At 38.4% G+C, this 25,434-nt stretch overlaps 2 protein-coding genes across 4 annotated transcripts; one reads left to right on the top strand and one right to left on the bottom strand.

Annotated features, from left to right (window-relative positions):
* Window positions 1-993: 993 nt before the first annotated feature.
* Window positions 994-15,097, bottom strand: LOC137997860 (protein LZIC-like). 2 transcript variants are annotated; one of them, XM_068844162.1, is made up of 7 exons: window positions 14,891-15,097; window positions 12,936-13,097; window positions 9,809-9,944; window positions 8,325-8,423; window positions 7,489-7,584; window positions 4,876-4,957; window positions 994-2,009 (listed from the first exon to the last, which is right to left on the bottom strand). In XM_068844162.1, exons 2-7 carry the CDS (start codon window positions 13,034-13,036, stop codon window positions 1,951-1,953), a joined length of 573 nt encoding a protein of 190 aa, XP_068700263.1. In that variant the 5' UTR covers window positions 13,037-13,097; window positions 14,891-15,097; the 3' UTR covers window positions 994-1,950. The 2 variants fall into 2 exon arrangements, with proteins under 2 accessions (XP_068700263.1, XP_068700262.1); XM_068844161.1 differs by having other exon boundaries at window positions 14,875-15,096.
* A 105-nt stretch (window positions 15,098-15,202) lies between these two features.
* On the top strand, window positions 15,203-23,847 carry LOC137997861 (eukaryotic translation initiation factor 5A-1-like). 2 transcript variants are annotated; one of them, XM_068844165.1, is made up of 4 exons: window positions 15,203-15,285; window positions 20,665-20,843; window positions 21,665-21,769; window positions 23,148-23,847. In XM_068844165.1, exons 2-4 carry the CDS (start codon window positions 20,676-20,678, stop codon window positions 23,346-23,348), a joined length of 474 nt encoding a protein of 157 aa, XP_068700266.1. In that variant the 5' UTR covers window positions 15,203-15,285; window positions 20,665-20,675; the 3' UTR covers window positions 23,349-23,847. The 2 variants fall into 2 exon arrangements, with proteins under 2 accessions (XP_068700266.1, XP_068700265.1); XM_068844164.1 differs by lacking the exon at window positions 15,203-15,285 and adding an exon at window positions 19,515-19,578.
* The last annotated feature ends 1,587 nt before the right edge of the window (window positions 23,848-25,434 follow it).

Raw genomic sequence — 25,434 nt, forward strand, 5'->3', positions numbered from 1 at the left:
CTGTCTTCGATCGTACGGTAAAAATGGCCCAGGAAAAACATTTGGGCTAAACTGTCACGTGCGGTAGCTGTTGTGTACTATTGTTGCAAGGAAAACCGCTTGTCAAAAATACTTTTTTCAAATCCTTCCCCAAAAAAACGATGAAGTGATGAATCTCAAAAATCCGGATTTGGATTTAATCCAAAGTGTCCTCCTCGAGTGTGGATTCTTTGGATTCATGATCCGTTTTCGGATTTCGCCAAAAAAAAACGCAAAATCTGTCTTTGGATTCAAGAATCCGTTTTCGGATTTTCCCAAAAAAACGCACCCTTAGTTATTGATAATAATATTGATTATTGATAAAGACATGGGTATATATAATAATGGAGAAACCACTACAGTTGACCCAATTTCTTTTCGGTCACTACTTTAGACGCTCAACTGACTGGGCTACAAAAGAAGCACATGAAATAATCACTAAGATTACAATAGCTTGAGGTGACACTAATGTTCGCCATATGATGGTGTTTTTCTCAGCCAAAACCCTAAGCGAGACTGAAATCCGAACATTACACCCCTATTAAAGCAGATGACGAGCACCCCTGCCACTTCCATATGCACGTTCCCTCCCCCCCCCCCCCCACTCCCCCGGGTGTTGGGAAAACTGCTAGAACAAAAATCTCACGTATATGTCTTCAAAATGGCAGCATACAGCCAATAGTGTTTTCTACTGAGGTGACCAGAAGTCATGTTGGCTTAAAAAGACAGACTTTGAATAAATTATTCAAGTTCAATTTCGAAAACAACATTTTCATTCTTGTACATGGCTGTGGTTTCTTTGCATTGCTTATCGACGTCAAGTGAAAAAACTAGAATGATTTGTCCCTTTTAAAACTGTTAATGTTTTTGTGCACAACTCCAACTGCAAATTTGAAAATTGTTTCATGTGTTTCTAAAAAAGCCTCACTTAATATTTTTATTTTTATTTTTTTTCACTTAATATATCAAAGTACCACATTTGAAGATATCAGCTACAGTAGGAACTACTGTAACAGCAACCCAAAATACCGATTGGATCAAAACACCAGGCCTGTTATCACCACCCTGCAAGCAGACCCTTTCTTTTCCTTGCTCGATTTTGGCGTTCTCGAGAAAGGCTCTGCATGAATCGAGTAAGATCTTTATTGAATATGCGCTGCATGTTGCCAGGATACAGTCTCGAACCCAAGCCAAATATGCCAGATCTCGCCGCCATCTTGGTTTTTCATGGTACAGCGGGCTCAATTATAACCATCGGTTTTGTCACTAAACGGACGCTCACACTGGAATAACCGGTTTGACGAGAGAAAACAAGATTGACTAGTCCAGAAGCTCGGGCTGCGGCGGCTTCAAAGAGTTGACGCGATTCGGGCAGAGTCTACTTTTCTCCTCCTCAGTAAAGAAAAAGACAAAAGGTGGCTCTGCTCGCAGGGTGTGTTATCACAAGATGGAATGTTGAAAACGAAATCATGAAAAACGAAGATCACAAACCCGGAAAACAAAGACCTTCCAGAGAAATAACTTTCATGCAGCAAACCGTAAAGAGCAAAACACACCTACTATTTCCCCCTTGTTTACAATGGCCACTGAGTCATTTCAGGTGAATTTTCATAGGGACATTATTTTCCACATACTAGCCTACAAAGTATCACAAATCTGTAGTTTTAAAAAGAAATTTCTGTTATTGAATTGACAGGGGATCCTTCAACTTTGAGCTGAATTTTCATGTCTGAGTGATTTTGCAACAGTCACTGACTAGCCTTTCATGATATATTTCAGTTGCGCTCAATTTTTGGAATCTAACAACTTTTCAGATAATTAAGCAATCTGTTATCCACAGTTTGTGACGTAAGAACATGGTCAGCATGACTATCATCATCATTATTATTGCCGGTAAACTAAGTTCCTATTTAAAAAAGTACATTGATCAGTTCACTTTTGCGCATCTTCAACTTGTGAGCCAGCCACCTTAAGAAGTTTATCACTACTCCCTGCAAACAAAAGCAGAACAAAATTGGACTGATAGTTGACAATAATATTATTCTACAAGGGCACGCTGGATATGAAGTGATAGATAACCAACAAGGCACGTAACGCCGAGTTGGTTATAATCATTTGATATCCCGCAAGCCTGAGTAGAATAATTGCTTCATTAAAAACTCCAGGATCAACTACTCCACTCAAGCATCGATTTCTGCCTCGGTCAATTCCCGTCCAAAACGGCTTTTGAAGGCCATTTTTTCTCAGAGCCACCAAAGTTCAGTCCTGTTGATTGGGGTTAATACCTGGACGGTTGACCATCTGGGAACACCATGTGCTGTAAACTCTGGGGAGTCACGCTGGTGCATTGGTCATGAGCCATGCCTCCCTCCGTGGGCTGAGTCACAGACGATTTCAACTCAAGGGTTTTCCTCCCTCATCAACGACTCAATCGACTCACTGCAATTTCAATCTGGTTGTGATGCTGTGCTGTGCCATCTGACATGGACTGTAAAGCAACTGCTCTTTGTATGCTTTCGGCCCAATGTTGCGAGCCACTTATTGGCCCTGAAAAGCCCCTACAGGGGCCATTAAGTTGTTTACATACTAAGCAAAAAAAAAAAAAAAAACCCTCAGCTATACAGGACATTCAAGTACTATTTCCAAAACGAGAGCGAGTGTTTCCTCGGGATATCCAAACATCTAGAAACAAATTATTGTTTCGAGGTGTTTGAATACCCCGATGAAAAACACGAAGCAAGAGTTTTGGAAATAACTTCTCATGATCACTCTTAGAGAAATAATAATCAAAGACTGCCAATTGTAATTGTTTGCTGTCTAACATTCCTTCCTCGATAATTTCAATATCAACGATGTTTTTTATCGGCGTAATAAATTTGCATTTATGGTGCGATTTAATTTATTCTGAGATGTGAAAGTTGCTGGAGTTGCCAGCATTTACAAGTTGTCGTTCAGTCAGTATGTATACTGCAACAAAGTCTTTCGATAGATTTCGGCAGCCGAAAAGTGTGCAGGATGAGAAGAAAAGTGTTGATAATGCAGTACCGAAATCAACAGCTTATAAAACCAAATGGTCGTGTAAGGTTTTCGAGGAATGGAAACAGAATCGATTAGTGAAGTCCTGTACTTTGAAACCCGGCGGCCTTTTTACCACAAAAGACTTTGAAGAAGGAGTACAAACTTTGGACATGGACATTACAGACATGTCTACATGCAGCCTGCATTCTGTTTTCGAACATGTCTAGTTTAATGATTGTGAGGTAAATGTTTTTGTAAATGGGCTTAAATAAGGAAATGAAGCATTGTAAAAGTAAGGTTACTTCTGAGACATAAATATTCATTGCTTTTGTGCAAGATATCATTGTGCATATTTTTGCGGCAATTTATACCACTCTCCAGTGAGAGTGGTATGCAGTTTCTCCTTGGGTATCCAAACTGATCCACGTGATGTGGTATACATCTTGTGGTTGGTAGTTGACCTCATGAATTATTAATGATCTTGAAAAGCACCTATACAACAAACTATTCAAATTTCAAATGGACAAAACTATGCTTAATTTATGAATGAGGGAGCAACCCCCTTCTTGTGAATGAAAAACTAATGATAAAGAGAAAAAATTTAAGGAGACACCGTGCCCAAGTGGTTAGGGCGTTGGACTTGCTATCTGTAAGTTATGCGCTCAAGTCACTCTCATCATTTATTACGCAGGGCCCGGTTGTTCGAAAGACGATTAACTTAAACCAGGGTTATCCTAAACTTTTGTTTCATGTTTTCACCTTTTTGGTGAAAGTTTCTTTTGCCTATTATTGTTCTTCAAGATTGACTTCTTCTAATGCAAAGTTCCGCCGAATATCAGAGTTGAACAGCATGTGGGAGTAGAGAAATAAATTCCTTCATTAATTTTTAATCTGAGATTAGTGCTAATCGGCTTTTGAACAACCAGGCCCACAGTTCTCTGGGTAATCCATGGTTAACCCATTCAGTCCTAGGAGTGAGACCAGAAACCAATAAGGGTTGAAACGTGTAACAGCCCCTTGTGTGCTGGGAAACAAGCTTCAGAATATTCAATTTGCTAAGAACCATATTTGGAACAACAAGAGCAAGGGGTTTCCAAATATGGTACTTAGCACTGAAACATTCAACCAATCAGTTTGCACTGAATATTTGGAAGCTGTGAACGCGCGTTACACGTCAACCTCGTTCCCAGGGTCTCTCTTCTCTGCCTCCATTGTCGTTGACAACCCTTATGGGTTTCTGGTGTTGTTTCTGGTGAGACTTACTAGATTTTACTCTGTCTAACACTAGACAATTTTACTCATCAATGGGTGTGGTTTAGGAGTGACTTGGTTAACCACCCCACATCCACTATAAAACTATGTTTTCTTTAATAATAATAATAATAATAATAATAATAATAATAATAATAATAATAAAAACAATAAGTTTCGCTAGTTGTTGTTGCAAAGTACAACAATAATGCAGCTTGACAAGATTGAACCCAAAGCATCGTAATTATGGCGCCTCTGGCAGCCACTATAAGGTCTGTGTACGACCTTGGAGCACAGCTTACAGCCAGCTGCAATCAGATGTAGGCTGGCTTTTGTTGAGGAAGGAAAACCGGAAAACGTGGAGAAAAAAACCCTTGAAGCAGAGTTGAGAACCAGTTGACACAAATTCAACCCACTTATGGCTTCAGATCCGGGATTTGAACGAGGGCGCTATTCCCCCCTGCTGCAATTGAGAATTTCAATAATATTTGCTCTGCCAGATGGCATTCTCACAACAAATTTGTTCTTTGTGAATTTTGTTCAAATGTTTTAATGGCTATTGGTTCGCTTAGTATTTCATTTTCATACCTATATTCTCTGAAACCTTTTCAAATGTGTTTAAGGCTGCATTTGTATTCAATGACAGGAATTCTGCTTCTTGGGGCTTAAGCTGAAAATAAAACAGCAATGATGAGCAATCATGACAAATTTTTGTTGTTGTTCGAGATGTGGAGTTAGCTAGCATAGCTGAGTACTTATTTACGGCACAGGTGTCAAAAACCAAGATATTTTAACCTTTTGTTTTCTTGTAGTTTTGCAAATGTCAAAGTAGAAAAGGGTTCTGTGACTGATGTTTTGTTGCAACATATTAAATAAAATTATTAACATCATAATAATACTAATAATAACAATAATAATAATAATATTTTTGAAATTCATATTTAATCAATACATGTTTCGGATGAAACATCATCCATCGTCAGTTGACAAATAAGAAATAAACTAAAGTTGAGCAATAAATAGTGTAACAAAGTGAGATATAACATGAATAATTAAGGATGAAGGCGAGAACAGAATAAAAACACCCAACCACGAAACAAAACAGAAAAAACCAAACTGTTTAGGCTAAGAAAAGAAACTAATTAGTATGAAAGGGATAAATTAAGATGTTTGACTTGGGAATTTAAAGATGGCTGCTCCCAAAGGATATGCATGGCTTCTTTGATTTTCAATTGGAAACGTGTGGAAGCAGAGTCGAGGATTTTAAAACAGTCTTCTGAACACCGGGAGCGACAATTTTCAGAACCTCTCAAGTGCTTAAATATGTGGGAATGTTTGTCGGAGGCGAGATGTTCACGGATGCGAGTGGCGAAATGTCTATTGGTTTCACCAATATAACAGGCATTACAGCCTGCACATGAAAACTTGTAAATGACTCGCGATCGTAAACCCGCAGGGATAGGATCCTTCGCCCCAAATTAAGTTGGTGTTCACCCCGTTTAAAATTAGGAGTTGGTTTGGGGCGAAGGATCCTATCCCTGCGGGTTTACGATCGCGAGTCATTTACAAGTTTTCATGTGCAGGCTGTAATGCCTGTTATATTGGTGAAACCAATAGACATTTCGCCACTCGCATCCGTGAACATCTCACCTCCGACAAACATTCCCACATATTTAAGCACTTGAGAGGTTCTGAAAATTGTCGCTCCCGGTGTTCAGAAGACTGTTTTAAAATCCTCGACTCTGCTTCCACACGTTTCCAATTGAAAATCAAAGAAGCCATGCATATCCTTTGGGAGCAGCCATCTTTAAATTCCCAAGTCAAACATCTTAATTTATCCCTTTCATACTAATTAGTTTCTTTTCTTAGCCTAAACAGTTTGGTTTTTTCTGTTTTGTTTCGTGGTTGGGTGTTTTTATTCTGTTCTCGCCTTCATCCTTAATTATTCATGTTATATCTCACTTTGTTACACTATTTATTGCTCAACTTAAGTTTATTTCTTATTTGTCAACTGACGATGGATGATGTTTCATCCGAAACATGTATTGATTAAATATGAATTTCAAAAACATCGTATGGATCATCAAAGCGATATCTTACTTCGTGCTGCTAAGAAGTTTTAATAATAATAATAATAATAATAATAATAATAATAATAATAATAATAATAATAATACATTCTAGATTGTGTGACAATAAGTGATGTTATGTTTTAGGTAAGTATAGGTCAGGATTATGGGCTTTTTCCTAACATGTGTAAGAAGTGATTTGCAACTTGTAACATGAGACAAGTGGACTGAGTTGTATTGCTGGTTCAATCATAAATTATGCAGGATTGTTGTAAGTGACTTGTCCGGTTTACACAGTACGATTTGTCAGAATCTTGCGTGTATTTTGACAGCTGATGAGCGACCGATTCACGGAAATGAAAAAAAAAAAAACTGAACTGCAACAGATTTTTTAAGTCGGGCCAACACTCTGAAAGAAACCGCATGTCAATCAAAAGGTATGCAAGTGGATGATGTGCATAAATACTTACAAAATTAAAGCGTTCAAAATGGCAGATACTAAAAAAGGACAACGGAAAGGAAAAGGAGGAAAAATCACATTTTACAAAATTTGTATGGTAGGATTTATTGCCCAAACAAAACTGGCCGACAAAAAGTACTGTGTAAACTGCAACATTTGCATGCAAAAACCCTGGAACAAGATCCTGCTCCAACCAGATTTAACTAAAATGCATGGGCCCAACTTCAACTTTGTAGCCACAAACGCAATTACTGTTTACCTCCCTCTTACTGGATTTCATAATGATGTTCTGTTTTATTATGTGAATAATATTGCATTTCCTCCTATACTGACAGCACCACACCATTAATTATTTCTTGAAACTGGTTCAATAACTGTTACAACAAATTTGTCTTTATCTAAATTATATTCATTATCACAATCTTAAAGTGATAAACCCATTGACTCCGAGGGGTTCCCCATTGACGAGTAAAATTGCTTGGGCTTAAACAGAGTAAAATACTAAGTCTGACTGGTTTAGGCCAGCTTGAGAGTCAAAGGGTTTAAAAATGAAAAAAAATCACAATTGAACTAGTTTGAAAAATATTGAACCCAATCTAAAATTAAACCATAACATATTACACTAAATAAACCTATACTGTCAAATCTCTAGGGGATAATTTTATTATTTACCTGTTCCCCCAGTTTTTTCAACGCTGTTAAAATCTCCACCGCTTGTTGTGTGTATGCGGTTTGACTTAAGTGGCCAGTCTTAAGATCTCTTTGCATCTACAGAAAATAAGAAACCAGGTTCATAAGATATTATTCACCTGGCATTCAGAAACAACAACAATAACCCATTTATTTTCCACTAAAATACAAAATTAATTCAAAAGAGAATTGAATGTTTGAATAATAAAAAACTACTCAGGATAGTGGGAAAACTGAACAAGCTGAATAAGGTCCACAGATTCAGTGAAATAGATGCTGCTTAAGTGAAGGATGGGTGCCCAAGACGTCCTGGAGCTTCTACTACATGTATTGGCAGCCAGCTCCAAGATGGACACTGCACCCATGGCTGGCAAAACCTGACAACCTAGCCATGAGTCCTCACCTTGCAGAGAAGATATATAAGCACCCATCATAATGATAAACGATGGAATGTAGAGGGGGGAGGGTGGAGAAAAACTGCTAAATGCTCCACAAATTAAAAAATGCTCCTTTGTCCCGGCGCACTCAGTCTGATAAACAACCTCTACAACCCAAAGCACAAGTAATCAGACACATGCGCAAATATAACAAAACCACTGACAACAACTGACTGAAGAGGGTCCTACATTTTGTAGTTGTTAACTCTGTTAAATTGTATTTAACTTTATAAAAATTGTAAGCTTTAGAAAGAACAAATATATATTATTATCATTATTTAATATTGCACTATGATCATACACAATGATGAATTTCCAAATTCAAAGCTACATCATGGAAAAAATGAAAAATGCACGATTTGGTAACACTTAAATTTATACCTCAGCCAGTCTTTGTCTCAGCTGTCCTGGTTGTTTCTTGGCAAACAAGCGAATGACTTCTGGAGTTTTGAAAGCATCACTTATAGCAGCTTGTATTGCCTGGTGACAAAATTGACACAAAGGAAACTTAAGGACAGTCCTGTAGATACCAATAAGTCAATAATATTAATGATTATTATAAACACAAAAACTACTGTTGATTCAATACACTAATAATGGTTTTTGTTTTGGTAACATTATGTAGCTTGCTACAAAACGAAAAAAAGAGAGAAAAGATTGACAAATCAAAACCTGGTATCAGTGAGGGAAAGCGCTATCTTGTAGCTCAGTGCCAGTAAATGAAACTTCCACATTACGTGACACAAAACAACCTATTTGAGCCTGATTGGCAGTCGAAGAACAAAGCAAACAAGCTAAAAATTATCTTGAGAAAGTGGGTGCCCTGACGCAACAATATAGTACGCTTTATCCCATCTCAAAACGAAGCCAAACCAGTCTGAGTTCATTGTCAGGCCAGGCTTATGTAAATGCAAAAAAAGAAACGTATGGAGGCCGGCCAACACGAACTCACGCCAGTCTGAGTTTGTCCTGGTCTCATGTAAATATCCCCTAGGGCAACTCAGTCTAGTGCAGGTATAATGGGCTCCTATGACCACTCTTATAGGTGAAATATTTGCTGACTTCAAGATTCAGACACAGCCCTTGTCTTGTTCTGTTTTTCATTTCAATATTCATTAGTTTGCTGAGGCAGTGTTGGAAGTACTAATGAATCGACTCTGTACAACCGTTGTGCTCCCGTTGAGCACTACAGTCTATGATTTTTTCTAACTTCCGTTAGATTTTTATTGGGAATACTAGGTCAGGGACAGTGAAGTTCCAATAAGGAATCCATGGAAAGAAATCATGTTTTTGTGATCATGTATAATTACTTTACTATGCCTCTTGGATCATTGAAATGTACTGTGCTTTTGTTTAAGAGTTTTCATCTGTGGAAAACTTGAAATTGAAAGGACCAAAATGCAGGGAAATATTTTTATTGGGTGGGGATGGGGGGGGGGGGGGGCATCATCTCCATGCCCCCAGTCACCCCTACAAAGAACAATGCATCCTCCGAACCCCAAACCCTAAAATATCAAAATACAAGTTGTTTAAATCTTTGGGCCCCCCCCCCCCCCCCCCAGCTTTTCCAGGCTTGCTACGTTTCTGTAGTACATGTAATTTGGTAATTTTGCCCAAGCAGTTGTATGTTACAATATGTGACCTGAGAAACCAAGCTTTCAAGACTCTCTTGGTCACATACAACAAAACCACTGATTTTGTGACCAGCCTTTATTGCTAATAATTACCGTAATGCAACACGAATGGCCAATTTAGTACAATTCAGATACCATAGGATGAACTAAATTTTATTGATCAGTTGGTAGAATTTCATATAACAACACATCACTGCCTTCTAAAATATTCCAAGTTAAGCCTGTGATTACCAGTTGCATGCTGCTTATATCATCAACTAGTGTCACATTCCCAGCGGCAAAGTTATCCAGGGTGTCTTTGAATTCTTTCAGTTGTTCCACTGTTTCCTTCTTTGTTTCCTCATATTCATCTTCGTCCAAGTCTTCCCTAAAAGTTGACCAACAAACAAGTGACATAAACTAATTAACCGTGCACCAGTGGCTCAGTTGGTTGAGCACCGGGCTGTCACGTGGGACTCGGTCGTAAGTTCAACTCCGGCCGGACAAACACTCAGGGTCTTAAAATAACTGAGGAGAAAGTGCTGCCTTTGTAATGATATCTGCAAATTGTTAGACTCTGTAGTCTTCTCGGATAAGGACGGTAAGCAGGAGGTCCTGTCTCAAAACCCTTCAATGTTCATAATCCTGTGGGACGTAAAAGAACCCACACACTTCTCGCAAAGAGTAGGGCATGTAGTTCCCGGTGTTGTGGTCTGTCTTCTGTGGTGTATCATGGTTGGGAGGGTAAAATGCTCGGAGATAATAGCTACACCAAGCTACCCTAAAATCTGAGTGTAAATAAAGATATATGATATGATATGATGTGATGATTATTAATGTTATTATAAATTGCAAATTTCAATAATAATACACAAGAGTAACATCCTCCTCATCATCACTTGACCCTCCCAGCCCACATGCCCCTAACAACCTTGCCCCACACCTCCTGGTCTGACATTACCCACACCTCCTGGTCTGACACTACCTTACCAATATCAATTCCCGAGTCTCTTACAATCACATCTTGGAATGTAATAGGCTTTTTGCAACAATTCATCACATGACCTTTCTTTCTTAACACCATGATTCTGCCAGGTTTCAGGAAATTGTTTTTCCAGAAATAAAAAGAGCAGCTCAAAATATGCTACCATGCCCATTTTTATAAGTACATGATTTAAACTGATGTTGCTACAGTTGAAAGAATTTTAATAAGGATTTGTATGGGAAAAGGACGCTTTGCCACCCACGCTTCAATGATTTTCATACAAATCCTTGTATTTTTCTAAGTTTGTCACTGCTTGTTGGCAATGACTGGCAAATTGGAATAAGCGTCTAGTCAGCTTCTGGGAGGTGGCAAAAGTTTGCTGTATATCAGTTCACAAATACGAGAGAGATAGCTATCTGAAGCAAAGGTTTCAGGCCCTGGCCCCACATAATTATATTTCAGTAAATCCTGACAATGTTCAATGTAGTATGTTGCAACAAAATTAATTTCCTACAGCTATGTAATCTCCTGCTCATATCAGTTCCTGCTTGGCTTGATTTGCTTTGATTTTCTATTCTGCTTTTGTCATGTTGCTTTCCATAGTATGGGACCTAATTATATTAAGGTGATTCGTCAGTAAAAAAAGTTGTCGAACGATTTTCTTGAAACTTTCCCTGAATGTTCCCTACTAATCCCTGAGAACTACAATAAAAAAGACAAGTCACCGTGCTTGGTTAAGAGACATAATGGGCCAATCTTACCCCATTGATGACTGTACTGATACTAATCATGTGCGTTATTTTAAAAGAAATATAGGTCACCGCGCTCGTTTAAGAGTAAAACACAATCGTACCTGATAGTGACTATCTCATCATAGACCAAAACAACAAAATTCGCCATGTTCTCGGAATGTGCTCATTCGAAAGAATTATGGGTCATTTACAACTTCTCTCACATGTTTTGAGAACTGTTTTATCATCTAAGATCGACTTTCGCCATATTTACAATGTTGCAAATTTAAACAACGTATAAATATTGACACACCATATGCGCAGTACAGGATGCCTAGTGCAATACCGAGGAATCACCTTAATACTTCCAGTTTTTTCGGACGGCAAACTACGTGTCCCATCTCCAACACTCAAGAGGATGACAAAGAAAATTATCAAGAAGTAAAAATTAATGTGGTCTTGACATCATATAAACCTAATATAATGGAAATAAAATGAAGTCTTTCTTGAGGCAGGCACATTTTTAGTGTATGGGTCTTCCATGTGTAAATTACCACGGGAAGAAAACTGAATGGAGAATGCGGGCTTGTCAAATATCCTTCAAGCAGGTCTCAGTGTGTGTGTGAGAGAGAGAGAGAGAGAGAGAGAGAGAGAGAGAGAGAGAGAGAGAGAGCTGTGTTGTAACATTACCCATGTAGACTCACAAACATTAGGATTTTCTGGGCATTGTTGATGTGGTAAGGGAAAACTGGCTAGTGATTTACTGCTAAGGCAACCAACCCATGGTAAACGGACAACCAGAAACAACCTTTATCAACCAACTGACAAGAAATACTGCGAGCCACAACAAAAGAGGTGAGAGCTCCTTGCAAGAGTCATGTCATGGAACATCCAGCATGCCCTGACCATAGGATGATGATGAAGATGGTGACTGTGTTGATTTCAAAAACTGTAAGAAGCAAATCTGAGACAAAGTGGAAGGACTTTCCTTTCCACATTTCTCAATAAGAACAGAGGTTTTGCTTTCTTTCTTGAGAGCTACTTAGAAAAAAGTTGTACACATGTAACTGTCTTATAGAGAGCTCAGTCACAGAGAAACCTGATGGGAAATTTGGTCGGAACAACCCATCGGTCTTAAACCAGGGTTTTCAATAAGACCTGCGGGCAGGTGAAACTTACTTCTAGCTTATTTAATGAATTTCCCGCCTAGTTTAATTAGGAAATTATCCCAACTTATCCAAATAACAAGGGAGAACATGCGTCTGACAAAAAAAAAAAAAACCTTGGTCAAGCTTTGTTCATGAAGAAAGCTAAAGAATCTTGTTCCAAAATCCAGGAAATACATTCTACAAGGTCCAAATTTCAAATATTTTGCAGGGGAGGATTCCCTCAGAAAAGTGTGCACCATCAGTGCTTGCTGTTGCTTCACTGACTACTCCTTTTTTTACTCACTAGCATTTTTGTTAAAATCCCTGCTTTACCCATTGACGAGTAAAATCGTCTGGCGTTAGACAGAAAAAAATACTAAGTATGGCCGGTTTAGGCCGGTTTAGGGGGTGAATGGGTTAACTAAACGTAAACATAGAAGTGGTCGTCTACTGAGAGACAGTTAACTCCTGGCCAAAAATTAAAATGTTGAAAAAGTTTGTTGAAACTGGCTTACTTGCACTCCTCTAGATCCGCAAGTTGAGCTACAAGTCGGTCAAGCTGTTCTTCAAGATTTCGTTTCAGCTTCTGAGTCTCACTCGTCCCTCTTGAAGTCATGCTGCTACAAAATCAGCTCATATGTGGTCAAGCTACTTTATGAATGGGATTTGTAATGTACCTGTTCAAATTAGTGATAAAAACCAACGTCAACCGTGAGTTCTTTTAAAAACAAGATTTGGTAAACTCTATTTAACCCATTGACTCCCGAAAGTGCCCCCAATTGATAAGTAAAATCGTCTGACGTTAGACGGAGTAAAATCTCACCCCTAGGAGCCCGTGAATGGGTAAAAAAACACTGAAAAACGATTTTAACCAACCAATTTCCAGCACTTTTCTTATTACTGGCATATAGTGCCTTTTCTAAGTACTGGTATACTGGGCTTGAACCCCACAGTCACCTAGTTTCAGTTGAATTTCAGTGGGGTTTTCCCGTCAATGGAGACCTCCAAAAAGATTGTTTGTTGGATGTGTGAAATTGACTTCTAGAAGGTGTCACCTAGTTTATGCAGTCACACATTTGAGAATTATCAGAGGTGTCAGAGATTGCCATTAGGAACCTTAAAACTTGAGATGTTTTTGAGCAATGGACGGCAACTGGAACTAAAGCATTTTCTGTTTTAACTTGTCTGGACACTACCACATTAATATTGTTAAATATCTTTTCACTATTACAGACTGGGAGAAACTATAGTAACTGCCCTGGGATGCAAATTCCATCTGTGCCTCAAAAACAACACATGCTTGAGCTCTGTAGCTAGCAATGAGCAAAGTAGAGCCTCATTGACTGCAACAACCTTTAGAAACAATTCTTTTTTTTTTCTGGTTTGCAGGATTTAATAAAATGCTTACAAAGGAAGTCAAGGGAGTTTTAAACCTGGCCTTTCTCTGGTGATCCTTGCAATCTGATCGATGGGCTCTTAGCAGTGCGATCTATTCCCAAATTGCATTATTTTTTTTATTTAAATCCCACCATTTCCCCAACCAATGAAAAAGGAACAATAAAATAACACAACCAATCAGATTTCAAGGCTTGTTTAAGGCAACCAATCAAGTCAACTGAAGGAAAATGAAAGACAAAGAAAATCATTGTGTGGCGAATTTTGCAACTTTTGTTTCCCAATTGGATCAATAAAATATTGGTACTGACTAAAATCGTGTATTTTAGCGATTAAATAATTATTGTGTGTTTTCTAAATGGATGTAATAAAGTGATAATTGAACTTTGCATTGTGCAATTTTGGTCTGAAATCATACTTGTGATTTCAAATGGAATTCACGTTGCGCGCTCGACCAAAGTTCAATGACCTTTATAAAAAGAACATAACTTCACAATAGATTTTTATTTTCACACGATAATGTTTAAAGCTGAATGGGTTGTGGGTTAGGGTTAATACCTATCATACTACCGATACCAGCAACAGGACATTTACCTGAATAAACCCTTGCAAAAATTTCTCAACTTCAATATTACAATAATTTTGCATCAGCCCTTCTTCATATTGAGCCTACACGCTTTCCTTCTGTCAGAATTGGCCCGCCAGACCCATCACTTTGCAAAGAAAATGAAACAATCCCTCGCATTCTTCTGGAGGAGTATGTATCATCCTCGAAGTGTGTTTATAATTTGAATGCGTTGTAGAGTTAGTCGTTCCAAATGCCTGGTCTGGCCGGTCAGTTACGTCTAATGGAAAGCGCTCTTAGACTTCAGATCAAGTTCCATCTAGCTCTGCTTTATATTATGCACTGCACATCGTGCAGCAATCAAAGATTTCCATAGTTTATGCATAATTCAAAGTTAAACCTGCTTTAACAAAAGTACATTGCAGCTGCAGTTACTGTACAATATTACTCTGATGGCTCTTCCATCGTCTAGAATGATCATAACAGTTACTTACGTGAATCACTGCTTACCCAGTAATATTTCCACTTCTTTCTTCAAATTTCGACGTTCCCAGTGCTGCGAGGGCTGCCCTGTTGGGATATCAGAGGGAACATGGAGACGAAAAAAAAACATACCTTTCATTGATTTAATAATGTAAATCTGCCTCTACTCTCGACAGAAAAAGCAAAGGAGAAAAATCGTTCAACGATGAAGTATTCCGAAGAAAATTAGAAGTGCAAAAGACATCAACAGCAATGGAAAAAAAAAAAATTATCAAATTGGCTGACGTCATATCCGTCACGTTCACTATAAATCTTACTTCCGTCATGGGGTTCCCGATATTCAATTGATTGGTACACCCTTTGTGGTGCACAGAACCTCGCAGCCTTCCTCTCGGAACCACGTTGTGAGAAGATAGAAAATCGTAAGTATTTCATTCATTATTTTGTTCGTTAGATGCGGGTGTTTGGACTTTATTGTAAGTATCTTCAACCTTTAAAATATGACGGAAGAGTTATGTTGTAGCGTAGAGAAACCAGTCACTGTGAGTCACAAGAAATTCGTCCTCGTTTTCGGCCGCGTTCTTGTGAATACTGGCTGTGAACCACCTAGCCCATGGATCTGTTTATTAATCTTTGTTAATTTGCTGAGAAATCTTAGGCTTAATAAATAGATAGTCTTGTGGGCCTTTTTCCTTCCTGTTTTTTTCCTTTTCGTTCAGTCTTTGCTGGTTGAATATCGTAACTGGTTCTCCATCCTACCGGTCGCAAATTCTACACGTGATTTTGCCCTGAAACAAATTCAGGCGCCGTAGAAACGTGGAAAACTTGCTTAGATGTATGTTTCCGAAGCCTTCTTTATGAATGATGAGTTTGTGTTTTATAAGCATCCTATTACAGAGAAAGTTGAATGTTGAACAGCGAAGTCGCATCGATTGGTGCAATTCCAGTTTTTCCCCGAACTATCTTAATTCTTAATTCTTGCTTACTCATGATGTCAATCACAGTCTTCAGTCGGGTTGTGGGAAATATTTAGTTAGTTTCGGATGAGTTTTGGGGAGCTGGTGGTTGGTTTGATCAGCCGTAGAAGGATCATTTTGCACAAGAATTAGGCTAATTTTATGATCAAGTCAATGTGACATTTTGTTCACGACTCTCCTCCGAGTAAAGGAATTTGATCTCTTCTCTTCTTCTGTACTTCTAAAATAAAGGGAGGATAACCCTGTTTGCCTGATTCACTTCAACCAACTTACATGTACATCACTGTGGCGTCATAAGTCATTACAAGGTACAAGTGTACAAGTGTACAAATGTGACAAAAAGGCTAACTTCCTCAAATTTTCGTTCTTGTCCATCTTTAGTTCTAGGTGACAAAAATATCTTAAGTGCACTGATAACAGAACTATATCACCATTTTGGAAAGGTTACTCTATTGATTAGCAGTACTCAAGGATTAGTTAAGTGCATTTAATCTTCCTAATCACCTCCACCACAACATGACAAATTGCGGCCTATCCTCACACCACGGGAACACAGAAAGCTGCAAGAATCTGGAACAAAAATTCATCTTTCAACTAGGTACACTCCATCCTCACTGAATCAATGAATGCCTCTCATTCCATTAATTTATTCGCAAGTTAATGTTACCATATTTCCACCAATGGCAAAGCTCCTCCAGACACGCATAAAAACCAACAGCACCTCTATTCGCTCTGACAAGAGGTTAACGCTCAAAACGTCAGCTTACCAAATTGTTCACGGTGGTAATTTGACCTTTATCAACACGTTTAAAACCAAATTTTCCTGCATTACATTCCTGTCATTGATGATGAATTTGAAAGTAGTTGGATATTTTGGGGATGATTGTTTTCTAGCAGTTGTTTGGTAATGATGGTATCAGAGTATAAGTATTTTTACTGTAATCTTGTTGCTAATAATTTTATTTAAAACAATTATTGTGGAATACATGTGTTACAATGCAATATCAGTTTTGTGGGGCAATAGCCAAACAGTGCGACTCCAATGCATGTACAGCACGGGGTATTGCTGGACGGTCACCCATCCAGATATTAACCTCATCCAACAGGATTTGACTTCCCTTGGGCAAGCCGTAACACTATCACATGAGATTGAGGTCATTTGTGCCAGAAAAAGATGGCATCCAAATGCTGAAAGCATATAGCATCACAACTCAGCGATACTCGAGTGGCATCCAGCGTGACTGACACAATTAGAATACGTTCTCCTTCACGCAATTTTGATTTAAGTGTACTTGGAAGAGGAATGTGCCTTTGAGATACAGAAGACATGGATCTAGGCCATTTACTTGTATCTTAATCAATCTTAATGACATAGTGAAGTCTTTGGAGTGAGGCCAAAGTGGGGTGACCCCTGCCTTTTCACTGTCTGCAGAAAGAGACCACACTTTGTCCACTGTATGCATTCCAGTAAAGCAGCGTGGGCAAATCAGATACTTGGACAAACTTCTTTTTGCAGTACCAATGCTCTCATAATGTTGTTGTTGTTGTTGTTATTATTATTATTAATAGCAGTAGTAGTAGTAGCAGCAGCAGCAGCACTCTCTAAGCCCCAGGTCGGGGTCCGATGCCAAGCAGTGTTTATGCGTGTAGAGCCTGAATTTACCATCTCCTTGTACATGTAGGTTGTTCTGTTCACAGAAAGTCAAGATTTCTTCTTCTTTTTCTTCTTCTTCTTCTTCTTCTTCTTCTTCTTCTTCTTCTTCTTATTATTATTATTGTAATTATTGTTATTTATTATTGTTGTTGTTGTTATTATTACTACATTATCATTGAAATGTTGGAATTGGCAAAGGTGGCTGACAATGTGAAGTACTGTTTACAAAATGAGCAGCAGTTGTTTTTAGGGTTCAAAAACACATGCTGCAAGTGTTTTTGAATGGCTTCAAAACATTCCACAAAAAGTGATAATTCTGTATACCAAAATTCAGCCGGCGATCACCTCTTTCTCAAGTGGCGATTTTCACCGGCATCTGGCACTTAGCAACATCCCTGAGTGGGGCTCAAATGCGGAATAATCCAGGGAGGCTCCTTGTCTCCACTGCTGTTGGTACTTGAGATGATCCCTCTCACCATGTTGCTGAAAGGAGAGAACGTTGGGTACTATCTTGGGTGGTGAAGGTTCGTCATGAAGGAATTGTGTTGCTGGATGGTCAGATGATAAGTGAGGTTGACGAGTATGGGTATAGGTACTTGGGTGTGCTGGAGGTATAATGCAGAAAGAGGTGAAGAAGGTCTAACAGGAGTATTTGAGGAGGGCGAAACTGGTGGCGAGATCGAAGTTGTGTGGTGGGAATTTGACCAGGGCTATAAATGTGTGGGCTATGGGTGTGGTGAGGTACACAGTGCAGGGATTTTGGATTGAAGTGGTCGGGAACTGAGGGTGACGAATGGAAACTCAGTAGAGGTTGACAGTGTTTGGGCAATCCTCCGAGTTAAATGTCAGCAAACTTCTCAAACTGCTAGTTGTTCCAAGCAAAGCTGTTTTCTGTAGCAACTCCATATTTTAATCCCAACTTTACTTTAAGTCACTTTTTCATTTTGTTTCTCACTGTTCCAAGAGCAATGAATACAACAAGAACAATTACTTCCTAGAGCTTCCTCAAGTCCACTTTTTGTTCCTCATCTTTTCAGAAGTTAATATCTTTACTTTAGCCTTTTCTTTCTCATGGTATATTGTGTAGTTTTCTCATATATTGTATGGTTAACAATTTGTCTTCATTGTAAAGGTCCTGAAATTGATCATTGTCACCGAGCAAGACAGTACTGCAACCTACCTTAACTAAACAAACGTGTGGAAAAGCCAATACGAATGGCCATTGTTTGTGGTCCAGAAATGCCATTACAGTGAAGGGAATTACCGTAAACGTTTATGTATAGGCCACATCCGTAGATAAGCTGCACCCAGAATTTAGAAGCGCAGATTTTGGAAAAAAATGTAATGCAATAAAGTTTGAAGTTCCAGTAAAGTTCTATTGCTATAAACCAACAAGGACAAACAATCAGGGTTTCACCATAAAGTGGAAATTCCTTCAATATTAAAACAAAACAAACAAGTGCTTAGTAGCCAAGCTTTAAATGTGGGGAGGAGTCTGGGCCAGGGCCTGGGTATCATGACCACATCTACAAAGATGTACCCGCAATAGGCAAAAAATTCATGCAGAATAGGAGCTTGATAATGCAGTCGACAAATTTGCCGAGAAGGTGGTCAAGGACAACGAAATAGTCAGCCATTTACCTCACGAGTACTCACAAATTTTGTGGTATTTTATTGCACGTGGCGGAAAGATATGCGTGGAAGTGACTGGCCGAAGACGTCACTGCAAACAGCTGTGCGGAGGAATGGAGATTCCTTGTAGGTTGGTGTCTACTTGTTCGAGTAAAGCGAAAATTAATCGCTTGAAAGAACTCTTGAAGAGCAAGATTTGCCGATAAACACTCGAAGACACAAACGGCTCTTTTAGGAGCCACTACTCATTAAAAAGTCAATGAACAACAGCAACATGCTCTCAGTTTCTTTTATGTTTCTTTACTGAGATCTTAAGAAGTTGTATGAATATTAATTAGGTTTTTTAAAACTCCAGACACAGATGTAACCATGGATAAGCCGCACTAATAACTTGCCTAGGGATATGAGCTCATCGGACGTTTTAGACCGAGTTAAGTGGCCATCTATTTTTGGTCAGTATGAAGTTGCGTTATTTAAGTTTATGCACAAGGAATATCACTCTAATTTGCCCAAGATTTCTTTTCACATTATTGTGAAGCGTGAATGTAATTATTCATCACGAGCTTCGAATAAGTTAGATGTGCCTCGGTTTAACACCAGATATATGAATGACTCAATTAAGTATAGGGGTGCAGTATTATGGAATGCTATGACTGCAAAACATTAAGATTTAGCTCAGTCATCTAGTTTTGGGTCATTGAAGAAGAAATTGAACAATTTGGTAGCTTTTAGGGACTTTGATTTTAGTATCACATCAGCGCAGACTAGTAATTTTAGAAGGGATGGGTTTATATATTATTAATTTTAAGGGGATGTATTGAAGTATTTGATAATCAAAGAGCTTGGGTTGGAGGGTATGACGTTTTTTATCATTTTTATAATTTTTATAATTTTATTTCAAAAAAAAAATATATATATATATATATATATATTCTTTTGTATATTTATTATTAGAGCTAGGGGGGTGAGTAAGTTGGGAGTGGGATGAGTAATGACAGTTTAAATTATTCTAATCTGAAATTTTTATTTAGTACATGTATGTCTATGTGTTTATACATGTATGTAATACATGACCCCACAAGCTTTTTAGCTTTTATCCTTATCGTGTCAAAATAAAGATTATGTACCCTTGATTTATGGCTTCAATTTTGTGAAAAAAGGGCAGCTTATACATGCACGTTTACGGTAGTTTTCTTGCTAAGCGGAGCTTGGGTGCTGTCCTTTTGTATACAAAGTAAATTCGACTTTCAGAGCCATATGGATATCACACATTTTCAGCTCAACAAAAAATGCCAATTTTCTGATTTGTTAAGATCAGAGAAACAGTGACCACAGTTGGTTCTAACCATAATTTACATGTAGAATAGATTAATGATTTCATCTGTAATTTGGGTTGCTGACTGAACAGGATAACAGATAGTATTTAGACTTCTAACCAGTGGTGTGCTTGGTAATTTGCTACTTGTAGTGTCTGGCTGTTCCTGTTTATAGTTTTCTTGTTTGTTCATTTGTTCATTTCCCTTGTATTTGTCCTTTAGTTCTTGTTACCATGTCTGACCATGATGAGTTTGAAGGAAGTGCTGACTCTGGTGCGTCCAAGTGCTACCCTCAGCAATGCTCAGCGCTCCGTAAAAATGGGCATGTCCTCATCAAAGGTCGTCCCTGCAAAATTGTAGAGATGTCGACTTCAAAGACTGGCAAGCATGGCCATGCCAAGGTATGGCAATGCTTTTAAGGGACCCTCCACATCTAATAAGAATTGAGCTTGTAAAACATTGTAAAGGAAGTGTTAATGATAAAAATATTATGACATTTTTATGCCTTTGTGTCATCATGATCATCATCATCAAACGTAAAGAAATTAACGGGATTGGCAAGTAGTGGTTTCAACAAGTACCGACAGCCAGCAAAAACCATTGGCTACCTTTTTCCCTAAAGTGAAGTAACTAAAGAGATAACAGTCAGGTACTCTTCTCAAAACATAATTATACCAATTTCACTGTTATAATGGCTCAGAATTAAAAAATCCAGTCACAATTTTGTGGAAAGGTACCAAAATTTAGTTTCAAGTTTGCAAATTTTGATTGCAAAGTGTGCTGTTTGTAACCATGGGTCATCACGTTGTATTGTGTTCCCACCAGGTTAATAAAATAAAATATGAGCCTGCAGTACATGTCTAGTGAAACCACTGAAAGTGACAAATGATCGAGGCAATGGTGGTGCGCACACAACATTGCAGCTAAATTATGCTACAATGTTGTTTGATATCTTCAGATTGACTGGAAACAATCTATATTCATTTAGTGGCAACTACTAACCCTTTTAGTTCTAATGTTATTGCAAAAGTGAAAACTAGTTGCAAACTGAAAAAATTCAGTTGCAAATGTAACTGTACGGTTTGCCATTTCGAGCCTTGAATAATAATTATTAGTCAACCATAAAACAATCATTCAAACTTTGTAGAGTAACCTTCACCAAGTTAATTACAACTGTAATTTTGATAGAATCCTGATGATTTTTTTCTTTTTCTTTCCAAAGGTTCACCTGGTGGGCATAGACATTTTCACTCAGAAGAAGTATGAGGACATTTGTCCTTCCACCCATAATATGGATGTCCCTATTGTTACGCGAAAGGATTATACGGTACTGTACATTAATTAAATTGTTTTTCTTAATCCATAAGAACTAAGTAATAACAATGAACTTTAAAGCCATGTTCCCACTCAACGTTGATTATGATCAACAGAAGTATAATTCAGGCTATCATACTCCAGTCAATTTTATTCAATTGTGGTTCTGTTCACATCTGCTAAAGGTCAAATTCGATAGGCAGGGTAACATTGCAGTGTGAGACGAAATGGGGCTGTATCACGTGGCCACCGCGATTATCATCTTCATGCTTGAGGCGAGAAGACAACCAAGGATAGCTTGTGAGAATAAAAGAGAAATCCAAATTAATCTTCACTCCATAAAGCAATCAGAAGTTTCGTCTGCTTATACATGTACATGTACCACCACGTGTTTGCCATTCTGTTCAATTACGCACTGTAATTACTTCAAACAACTCCCTTGAAGTTATTTGAAGTAATTATAACCCAATAATAATCAGCAACGTTAATTAGTTGATGTGAATCCATTTCATATTTAATTCGATTCTAACTTGATCATAATCAAGGCCTTATGTGAACATGGCTTAAGTGTTGAGTGTATTTAGTGCTAGGTCAATAATTGACACCCCCCCCCCCCCCCCCTCCCATGTTCCCAAGCAAAATTTCTGCAATTGAGTCTTTTTTATTTGGTAAAAACATTAAAAGTAATGTGTTTATTGTAGTATGTTAAATGTTATTATATGAAAATTGGATGACTTTCTCCTAGGTAGGGCCCCAGAAAAGAAATGTGTCATGTTTAAATCTTGATTTCCCCTGCTCGTGAGAAAGGAAGCCTCCATGCTTTAACTTTCAAAGTTCATATATATACAGCTTGTAGTGGTTTCATTTTACCAGGGTGCATATGGGTCATGGAAATCCTGAAAAGACCTGGATTTCTAATCTTGTAAAGTCCAGTCCTGGAAGTCCTGGAAAATGTAGACAAGTCATGGAAAATCCTGGAAAATTAGCTCTATGCACAAACAAAATAAAATTTTTGTCTCAAGTTTTGACAAATGCAATGGAAGCTGTCTCATTTCATAATTTATTCTGGAATGTGTATGCATATTCAAGGAGACTGGATCCAATTGCCCCTCATTCATGGATTTTGTGTTGTATGGTCCTGGAAAAGTCATGGAATTTTAGGACACAAGCAGTGTACGAACCCTGATTTTACTGGGTAAATTTTTGACTAAACTATCCCATACATTGAAATAACCAATTGGTCATTTATCCTTTCGACTGCTCTTCGCATTTCTTGAGTGAGTGGTTTAGCAAGCAACAGTAGCAATACCTCCCCCCCCCCCCCCCCCTTCCCTTCTGGAACTTTGAAAGTAATATGTAACTTGACTTAAAGATTTTTTCCACTTTGTTAGCTGGCCAACATCGAGGAAGGTTATGTGACTCTTTTGTCTGATAATGGAGATACACGTGAAGACTTGAAACTTCCTGACGGAGATTTGGGTAAAGAGATCCAAGCAAAGTTTGATAATGAGGAGTCGGTTTTACTTACCGTGCTCACGTCCATGGGAGAGGAGGCTGTCATTGCTCAAAAGACTGGTACAAGCGACAAGTAAGCGGACAGATGGCTACAATGCAAACCTGTTTACATTAAAGAATGGACCCTTCTTATAGCGCAACAACAAATACTTGCCCTGTTTCTTTTCTTCATACTGAAGAATTCAAATACATGAATTTGTCGGTAGTTAGCAAGTTCCTTTTCCTTAAAAATTCAGCAAAAAGGCGTGATGTAGGAGGTGACATTATTAAGTTAGCTCTTTGGTTTGCGATCAGCAATAGATAGCTTCCAAACAATAATATTGTTACATTGTTTAGGGGAAAATGTTATTGATGCAGGAGACTCTATACCTGCTAATTTGATATTCATATTAAAAACCTGAAGTTATTTGCTGGCTGATCTGCATTTGTTGTTCCTGCTGTGAACTACTGTAGATGCCGATTGGCTCGTAACAGCAACATAATTTTGTGATATGTCGAGCACTTTTTGCAAATGAAAAGAGCCTTAAATTTAATGTTTTTGAGGAAGAGAAAAATAAAAGATCTCAGTGGCCACTATGCTGTCCTTGTGTTTCAATTGGTAAAAGCAGTTGTTGTGTTTATCTCAATATAACTCATTTAAGAACCCTAGTCAGGCTGACGAAGATCTTATCTGCTTCTTGCAGTCTTAAACTTTTTGCAGTAAACCTGGGCTAAGCAGCAAGTGAAGTGTGTGTTTTGATTACTCAGGTCAAAAACTAAATTAACACATACTGTAGTCAGAAATAATATTGTGGTTATCGTGAGCACGTGCTATTTACCATTCAGATTTTCAGGGGTGTGTATTGGGAGGCTGCTTTTGTTAAACTCTTGGAGGGGTTTGCATTTTTGTTTGGGAGGGGAGGGCATGGCATTTATTGTTAGCTGGGTGTCGATTTGAGCATTCATAATACACTAGACAAGATAACTTAACTCTTATTGGCTGAGAGCACTATTAGTTTTTCCACATTGCTGGTTTTCATATATGGCATCATGGTGGCTATGTTGGTTGGCAAGACTCTCTGCTGGGAACTAAACTTTATTATTATGCAAATTATGCGACAAGAAATTAGATTGTATAGGCCTTTTTCAATCTATTAAAATACAGCTTAAAAGAGATGATTAGAAAACAGAGGAAAGTGGATGATACATAAATATTTTTCACATTCGTTCTAACCTGTTTCTATTGTTTTTGTCCTCACTGCCTCATTATCAAGCTGAAAAATGGCCTATTGCCAACCAACGTGGCCGCCTTGTCACGTCGCTGAAAACCAAGAATTTTACTCTTAAGATTCCAAGATATTATGGCAACCATTCATGTATGACAAAGCAGACAAATAAAAGAAATAGACCAGAATATTTTTTCCTTTTTTGTAAATAAAAGCTACTTTTAAAATCTGAAATAAATCAAAGCAAAACTAGCACAAACAAGGACTCAAACTGGAATGAAGGTTTTCCATAAATGCACTTACCGTAAAATTCCGAAAATAAGCCCGGGGTTATATTTTTCAAAGGCCCTTTTTGAGGGGCTTATTTTTTGAAGGGCTTATATTCGGAGGGGCTTATCTACGAAGGAAATTTGCGTTTCCGAATCGATTGGGCCACCCTGCGAGCAGAGCCTCCTTTTGTCTCTTTCTTTACTGAGGAGGAGAAAAGGAGGCTCCGCCCGAATCGCGTCAACTCTTTTAAGCCGCCGCAGCCCAAGCTTCTGGACTAGTCAATATTGTTTTCTCTCGTCAGACCGGTTTTTCCAGTGCGAGTGTCCGTTTAGTGACAAAAGCGATGGATATAATTGAGCCCGCTGTATCATGAAAAACCAAGATGGCGGCGAGATCTGGCATATTTGGCTTGGGTTCGAGACTGTATCCTGGCAACATGCAGCGCATATTCAATAAAGATCTTTCTCGATTCATGCAGAGCCCTTCTCGAGAACGCCAAAATCGAGCAAGAAAAAGAAAGGCTCTGCTAGCAGGGTGCGATTGCTAGCCTTATAGTTGGAAGTAAATCCCGTTTTTTGCTTTGTTTTACTTTGTATTTGAGGGCAATTTTCCAAGTACAAGTTCCCGGGGGGCTTATCTTTGGAGGGGCGGTTTAACGGAGGGTTTTTTGCGTTGCCGCTTTGGGGGC

Source organism: Montipora foliosa, chromosome 3 (assembly GCF_036669935.1).
Source record: "Montipora foliosa isolate CH-2021 chromosome 3, ASM3666993v2, whole genome shotgun sequence".
NCBI classification, from domain to species: domain Eukaryota; kingdom Metazoa; phylum Cnidaria; class Anthozoa; order Scleractinia; family Acroporidae; genus Montipora; species Montipora foliosa.

Excerpts from the sequence above, each read along its gene's own strand:
- LOC137997861 (XM_068844164.1), top strand. The coding sequence starts at position 19,530 with ATGAGCTCATCGGACGTTTTAGACCGAGTTAAGTGGCCATCTATTTTT. Across the intron at positions 19,579-20,664 it reads TAAGTGGCCATCTATTTTTG|TTCTTGTTACCATGTCTGAC; the intron begins GTCAGTATGAAG and ends TTTGTCCTTTAG. Across the intron at positions 21,770-23,147 it reads TTACGCGAAAGGATTATACG|CTGGCCAACATCGAGGAAGG; the intron begins GTACTGTACATT and ends CCACTTTGTTAG.
- LOC137997860 (XM_068844162.1), bottom strand. The coding sequence starts at position 13,036 with ATGACTTCAAGAGGGACGAGTGAGACTCAGAAGCTGAAACGAAATCTT. Across the intron at positions 7,585-8,324 it reads TGAGACAAAGACTGGCTGAG|ATGCAAAGAGATCTTAAGAC; the intron begins GTATAAATTTAA and ends TATTTTCTGTAG. Across the intron at positions 2,010-4,875 it reads AAAGGTTTCAGAGAATATAG|GGAGTAGTGATAAACTTCTT; the intron begins GTATGAAAATGA and ends TTTTGTTTGCAG.